This window comes from Zingiber officinale, chromosome 6B, assembly GCF_018446385.1.
Source record: "Zingiber officinale cultivar Zhangliang chromosome 6B, Zo_v1.1, whole genome shotgun sequence".
NCBI lineage: Eukaryota > Viridiplantae > Streptophyta > Magnoliopsida > Zingiberales > Zingiberaceae > Zingiber > Zingiber officinale.
In genome coordinates this window covers 46,456,108-46,463,708 of record NC_055996.1, presented here as the reverse complement: position 1 = coordinate 46,463,708, position 7,601 = coordinate 46,456,108, and the positions used below count along the sequence as shown (strand labels likewise).

The window sequence follows — 7,601 nt, the reverse complement described above, 5'->3', positions numbered from 1 at the left end:
GTATTACACTCCAGATTGAGATTCAAGGAGGATTCTGTATATATATATGCATATAATCTTTCAAAATTACGTTCCCTATCTGGAGGTCCGATCATATGGAGCTCTTTATTTAAAATTACTCGGAAGGTTGTACTCAACTAAAGCCCAGAAATTCCATGAAATTCTTCATATAGAATCTCTCGGAATTACATGCTCTTCTGAAGTATGAATGGAACTCTGTACACGCCTACTTGATTGAAGTTCAAAGAGATTATAGGAGATTTCACTAGTCAAAATTATATGATCAATGAAGATATTACTAATTCTTGGTCCTCAGAAGCATTTCAAGGGAAGCAATGTCAAACTAACACAAGCCAAGAAGGACAGGTAAATACCAAATTTTCTCTTAATATTGCAGCTACTTAATTACAGATTTTCAATTACAAGTCTTTTCATTGCAAGTCTTTTCATTACAAATCTTTTTCATTGCAAGTCTTTTAACTATCAGCCTTTTCAGATACATAACCATGTTTATTCAAAATGACTCGTTAAATCTTCGGGTAATTCTTGGTTGAGTCTGCGACGGTTTATGAATAAAGGGGAGGTTCTCTAGGTAGATAACCACCCTCTTTCAGTTGTTGAAGAATCCCTGACACAGAATGATTTAAAGCCCCTACGATTCGACAAACATATTCCTTAACAAACGTCGGACACTTTAGATAAGCTAGGCGTCTCTCTTCCCATCGGTTTTCCTCATGCTCCTTATAATTTTAAAATTCAGCTTGTATTTTAGCAGCTTGATCTTTGAGAGTGTCTTTCTCCAGTTTAAGTTGTTCCAATGCTTTTTGGAGTGATGATAGCTCGACATCTTGAGCCTTTCTTTGTTCTTGTTCCTGTAGAATAGCAAAATCATGTGAGGCTGAATCTTGAGCTTGTTCAGAAAGACAAACATTATGAAGCCTCTCTACTTTATCTAAAACAAGGCTTTTATGAGAAACATCTAAGAGAGATTTTTCCTTCAAAGCAATTTTCAGCCGGAGACCAGAATGTAACCGATCCACTTGTAGCTCTAAGGTTCTCCTGTCAAGCTCTTTGTCTTTCAGTGACTGCTGTAACTCCTGTAATTCTTTCTTCATAGCCTCTAGCTGTTGATCCTGTGAGGCCACCTTCTTGTGCAATTGAGTTATATCAGTGTGAGAAAGAGGAGAAGCAACTTTCAATGTTTCTATTTGAGCTTTTAACTGGCCCTTTTCCCGGTCTTGAGCCATAAGTAGCTGATCTATGTGAAGACTTGAAGCAAGGAACTAAATAAAATAATAATATGGTTAGAAAGAATGACAGGAAGGTAGTAACCCATAATTAAGAATACTTACGGCAATAGCTTGGCGACTGTGATTGTCCACCCGATTCAAAAGATTGATGCTCCTTAATTGCTCTTGGCTATGTAGCCAAGATTCAGCCAATAGGCCTTGTAGCTGAATAGAACCATAACTAGGGGGATCAGAAGCTTGTCCCATTTGGGAAGGTAGACCCACGGCTTGTCTGAATAAGGGTGGGGGAACTGAGGTAGAAGGAGAAGAGGGTCGTGTGGAAGAAGAAGGAAGAGAAATGAGGGGAGTAGTTAAACTGGGAATGACAGAGGAAGATGCAATAGAAGGGAAAGAAGTAGTGGAGACAAGAGCAATAGAGGAAGAACCAGAGGGGACGGAAGGTGGTGATGCAAGAAGAGTTGATCCAGTTGCTGAAGCATGGATTGCTGAGGGCCCTGGAATTGGAGAGGATCTCCGGCAAGGTGTTCGTTTAGCTCTTGGCCCAGAAGCCAGAGGAGGCAAAGCCAATGCAAGAGGTTGAGGGGATACAGAGGGGATAACAGTCATCTCAGAAGCAGAAGAAGCTGAAATAATAACAGAAGAGGAGGGGATGAGTAGAGCTGGTCTCATCATCCTAAGAGAATGATTGGAGATAATGTGGGTAGGGGACATGGGTGTCTTACCTCTCTCAAAAGAAATAGGCGCCGGAACGAGGGGAGCTTGTACAAAGGTACCAAAGAGGTCGCTAAAAGGAACATCCTCAGTAAGCCTGAGTTTCTTGACTAAGGCAATAAAAGGTTGTTCCTCTTCCTCTTCCATAGCTGCAACAGCTTTTCTTTTTGCTCTTCTTTAGACAACAAGACCAGGGTAGAGGAAGTGAGATTAGCTCGACGAGCTTGTAGCCATTTTTCTCTGAGATTATTCAGAAAAGACTTAGTCATAGTAGGGTTCTTATACATGACAGCAAGAAGAAGAGCATCCGCTGAAACATAAGAATTGGGCATCATTATAGAGGAGATATACCAATTGGTAAATGTAGTTCAAAATGTTTAGACATACCAAAAGAGTCATCCAGGGGAGTGTCAATGTTGCTTATTCCAAAAGGGAACATCAAGCCCTCCACAATCAAGGAGGATAAGTTGAATTTATCCCCCTTCAGTTTGGATAAAGCGAAAGAAACGGAGGGATCATTGAGGAGATTGTTGGTACTAGGAACTGGAGGTAGATCATATATCCATTGGACAGGAAAAGGGGGAGGAGAAGGGAGACACATAAAGAAAAATTTGTGACGCCATTCCCCTTGAGGAGGAATTCGGTTGTACAAAATAGTCTTAGGGCGAGACTAAAATTTGAAGACATCGATGTCTACTTGGCGCGAAGCGAAGAAGTGATGAAAAAGACTAGGGGATAGAGGAAAATCTAGCAGTTTAGACACTCCAATGAAACCCATAAGGATAGAAAAGACTGAGGGATAAATTGATTAAGAGGAATATTAAAGTAGATGCTAACATCGGGAAAAAAGGGATGAAGAGGGAATCAAAAACCTTGTAGAACTTGGTCCCGAAAGATAGATATACACCCCAGAGGAGGAAGATGTGGGCTATCCTAGGGGGCAGGGTGAACTATATATGAAGGAAAACCATAGCTCATTTGTAAATCCACCTCCTCTGTTTCTATGAGATCGGAAGCGCACGAAAGGAACCATGCAGGGGAAGAAGTGGCCATGGCGGAACAACAGAAGGAAAGCAAACAAGGGAGAAGGTAGGGATATTAAAAAAGAAGAAGATAGCATTTCGAACCTCTTTCTTTTTTCCTCAAGGCCTTATACCCAAAAACCCTTAAACAGGAGAGGAAGAAGAACCGGAAAAAGGAGAAACCTGAAAGCATAAGGGTATATAAAATAATAATATCAAAGGTAGTTCGTATAGAATTTAAGTATAAAAGTGGGTATAGAAAGAAAGAGTATGAATCCAATAAGCAAGAGTACCCGGAATCATAACCGTCATAAAGAGGTAATGTCACCAAAGGATAAAATCGAATTCAAAAAGAAGGATGAATTCCAAGAAAAAGATGTTAAGTTTGGCAATCTTCCTCGGGAAACATGAACAAGTTTCTCTCGATATAGGCTTGATTCTTGAGAGAATCAAACAAATATGGGGGAAAATCGGTCAGGTACTAGATTGATAAAATAATTTCAGATTATCTATTTGAGTAAAACAATAAACCCGGACAGGCATAATGAACCGGACGAGATTTAGTTAAGTATAAGGCGTCAGTCGATATGTTCCCACATAAGGATATATCGACCAGGTATAGTAAACCAATTGATATCGAAATTAGCATATCAAACGGGACTCGATTAGAAACTATCAGACGGGACTTGTAAACATAAGTATGAATCAGTTAGTTACGATAGACTGGCCGAGATGAATACTATTCTAATATGTGGATTTGAGATTTATAAGGGTAAGTTAAGTGGTGCTCACCATAATGAATCAGATGAAATCTGGTTAAGTATAATGCGCTAGATGATATTCATAAATACAAGTATAAATTGACCGGTTATAATAAACCGAATGATATTAATAATATTACGACAGACCGCATTAAATCGAACGGGACTTAGTTAACTATAAAGTACCAGACGATATTTGTAAACACTAGTCTGCATCGACCTGTCAAGATAGATCGACTGAAATGAAGGGTATTATAGTATATTGAGTGAAGTTTTATAGTAGCAACCCAAGCGACATTTGACATACTTAGATAAAACAAACAACCACCACAAGAAGGAATAGATTTAATAATAAAGATAGAAGTTTAACTTCACATAAATTGTTATCACAAATTCTAGTCAACCTTACAATGATTTAAATTCAACTAAGAAAATCACTCTATCGTTAACTGGGGAAACAGATCGGCAGGCCTGTTATCAAGAAGTTTACGTCGGTTCAAGAAGTTAGGAGGAGGATCGCAAGATAAGAAGCCTTCTTCTCGTAATTGCTGCACCGCCCCTTCAGCTCCAATAGTGTAGGCTGCTAGGATAGACTTTACGATGGGCTTGTTGAACTCTGGAGATTGGATCAAGATGGTAGCTCGCCCCTTGAAGCGGGTGCCCTCACCAGCCTTGTAGACTACTAAAGCCGTTTGGGAAGTTTTCAGCTCAGCGTCTTTGATAGATGCCTTTGCTTTAACTGTGTCCAAAGAAGTATTCAAAGAAGCTATTTCATCATCTTTCAGGTGTAAAGCCTTGAGTTTATCAGCTAGTGCAGATTCATAATTAGACTTTATTTTGTTAAGTTCAGCCGTTTGATTCTCTAATTTGGAAGCTAATTCCTTGTTAAGATCTGTAGCCGATTGGAATTGCAACTAAAGGCTTTCAATTTGAGATTCATATTGCTTCTTGGACTCTTCTGAAACTCTAGCAGAAGACATCTCAGCAACCTGTTGCTTCAACTTCTTGTTCTCGTCGTATAAGTTATGCATCAACCGAGACAGGCCCATATTCTCTAGCCATCACTGGGAACATGATAAAGGATCATAAAATAGTAAAAGGCAAATAATAAATAAACTTTGATAAACATACCTGGGTTTCCTTGTTAGAAAATCGATCAATTGCCTCAGGAGAGGAGAGCTCCCCAAAAAGAGAATGAATTTTTTCCCAGGCATTAGCAAAAGAACCTCCCAGTAAGATAGGGAGGACGGGAATGGTAGAGGAGCCCGTAGAAAAAGAAGTTGTAATAGAAGGGGGAGCAAAAACTAGATAAGAAGAAGGCAAAAAGGGTAAAGATCCAGATGTGGGCATAGATGTTGGAAAGGTGAAAGAAGTGCCACCGGGAACAGTGGTACTAGAGGAAGGTGAAGAAGAGAAAATAAGAGAAGGATAAATGTCAGCCAAAGTGAGCTCATCAGAAGGAAGGGCAGTAGAAGCAAAGTCTTCAGAGATCAATTCTTCGGAGGAAAGGATGAGTCTCCTTTTGGGAGGAGGAGCCCTAGAAAGTTTGCGCCTCGGCGTTTGCCGGGAGCAACTTCAACTATTGACTTATCGGAGCCCACAGGAGAAGTAAGCTCAATGATAGGAAGGGGAGTGGCTGTTGAAGGAGCTACAGCCACTGATGAAGAAATAGTTGGCAAAGAAACAACAGGAGTTTCTGCAGGGAGGCCTTCGGGAGCCTCAGGAACCACCTGAGAGCTCGACACTTCAACCAGGGGAATCGGATCTTCAACTATAGGTGGCGGAGTAATGACAGCAAGAAGTTCTTGCTCTTTTGCGCGAAGTGTATCCTCTTCCAGACGCAGTTCTTCATCGATTAACGCCGAATAGAAACTGTCCACTACATAGAGGGAAGAAAGTGTTTTAGTTAGTAAAAATCAATAAGAAAGAAGCAGAATTTTACCTAAAGAGCCTTGTGTATCGGGCTTGACAGGGCTTAGACCAAATAAGTATAGAAGATCGACCCTCTGCCACTTAGGGATAGAGAGCCGGCGACATAACAATTTTTCACAATAAACAGGAAAAGAAGGATGAAGGTGAAACTCCCTGACGTCGGGCAAGGGAGGCAAGGAAGATCTCCAGGCATGGGACCAGGGAATGGGTCCTGGAAACTTTATAAAGAAGAAATGAGATTTCCAAGTTTTAAGAGACGAGGGCATATCCTAAAAAAGGACCATCTTAGTCCGGGATTGGAAAAGGAAAACACCGGGCTCTGAACACTTTGGGTAAGAAAACATGAAAAAATTTTGAGGAGTAGGAGGAATATCTAATAGACGAAATAGCATGTAGGTGCCGCACAGATAACGAAAGGCGTTAGGTGCAAATTGTTGCAAGGGAATATCAAAATACTGACTCACATCAATTAGAAAAGGAGGAATGGGAAACCGCAAACCCCCTATCAATTGATCTCGAAAAAAAGTCACACAATTAGCCGGCGGACGATGTGGATGATCATCTGGTTTCGGGATTAAGATGTTATATTCCCTAGGGATTTCATATTGATGGAGGATAGCAAGCCTAGCATTTTTATCAAAGGAAGAGGAAATTTGGACATACCAAGGAGCAATCATTTCTTCAGCCATAGACAGAAGTAAGGGTTAGTGGAACAGCAAGTTACTTACTAGAAACAAGAAAGGAGATCGCCGGAAAGTGGTGAGTGAGAGGTTTGGTCAAAGACTACAGCAAGAGAAGAACGCTAAGGCAAGAAAGAAAGGGACAAAGTTGACAAGAAGACGAAAGGTTTAGGGTTCTGAAAACACATAGCAGTCGTTAGATCAAAGCACTTTTCCTTTCAATAAACGTCGGGGATTATAGAAAAGGGGCAAATACCCATATGACGTAGCAGAAAGAGAAGATATGTGTTACATAATCATAAAGGGGCATTTATGTTGGACGCGACAAATCGAATCATGCTGGGGTTGGTAACACCTCGTCATGCGCCCCCAACATTCTCTTACCGCTAAAAAGCCAATCACAATCAAGGAAATTTTGGGGAGAAGGTGTAGTTTACTGGGTGTAATAAAGGAAGAGGGACCAAGTTTGACAAAACTCAGGCTAAGGACAAAAAATAATGAAATTTATTTAGGCATAAAGCATGGTCCGAATTAATGTTATTATAAAGCATGAACTAACACCGATCGAGGTAATTTTGTTTACAATATCGGTCGGAATAACTTTATCTATAATAGATAGCATAGTATCGACCGGGATAACCTTGTTTGTAATAAACAAGATAATATTGGTCAGCATAACTTTATCTATAATAGATAGTATAACATCGGTTGGGATAACCTTGTTTGTAATAAACAAGCTAATATCGATCGACACAACTTCAGCTATAATAGATAGTATAACATTGGCCGGGATAACCTTATTTGCAATAAATAAGATAATATCGGTCAGCATAACTTTATCTATCATAGATAGTATAACATCGACCGGGATACCTTTTTTGTAATAAACAAGCTAATATTAGTCAAAATAACAACGTTTATGATATATAAGTCAATATTGGTCGAGGCATTACGTCTATTCATATGAACTAGAGCGATTCAAGAGAGTCACCCAAGTCAATACAAAAGATTGTTCGACTTTAAATTTAGAACCTGATCAAATACATAACATTACATTTTCCTCTCAAAACATTAAACCTCGAAAGGTCAACAAAAGTTACAAACATATGCTCTCAGGATGCCTAGAAAATTTCAATTCCACCGGAGTCAAACTTGCCAGGGAGCAGAAGTGGAAATATTTTACCTGGCACAAAGGAAACTTGCCCAGGCAGCAGAAGTGGCAATATTTTGCCCGGGACGAAGGAA

The 7,601-nt window shown here is 39.9% G+C and overlaps 1 protein-coding gene across 1 annotated transcript; it reads right to left on the bottom strand.

The window, feature by feature from the left end:
* Positions 1-749: 749 nt before the first annotated feature.
* LOC121990949 lies at positions 750-2,108 on the bottom strand. The gene is made up of 3 exons (XM_042544992.1): positions 1,353-2,108; positions 960-1,283; positions 750-872 (listed from the first exon to the last, which is right to left on the bottom strand). The coding sequence occupies exons 1-3, from the start codon at positions 2,106-2,108 to the stop codon at positions 750-752; spliced, it is 1,203 nt and encodes a 400-aa protein (XP_042400926.1).
* Positions 2,109-7,601: the final 5,493 nt, after the last annotated feature.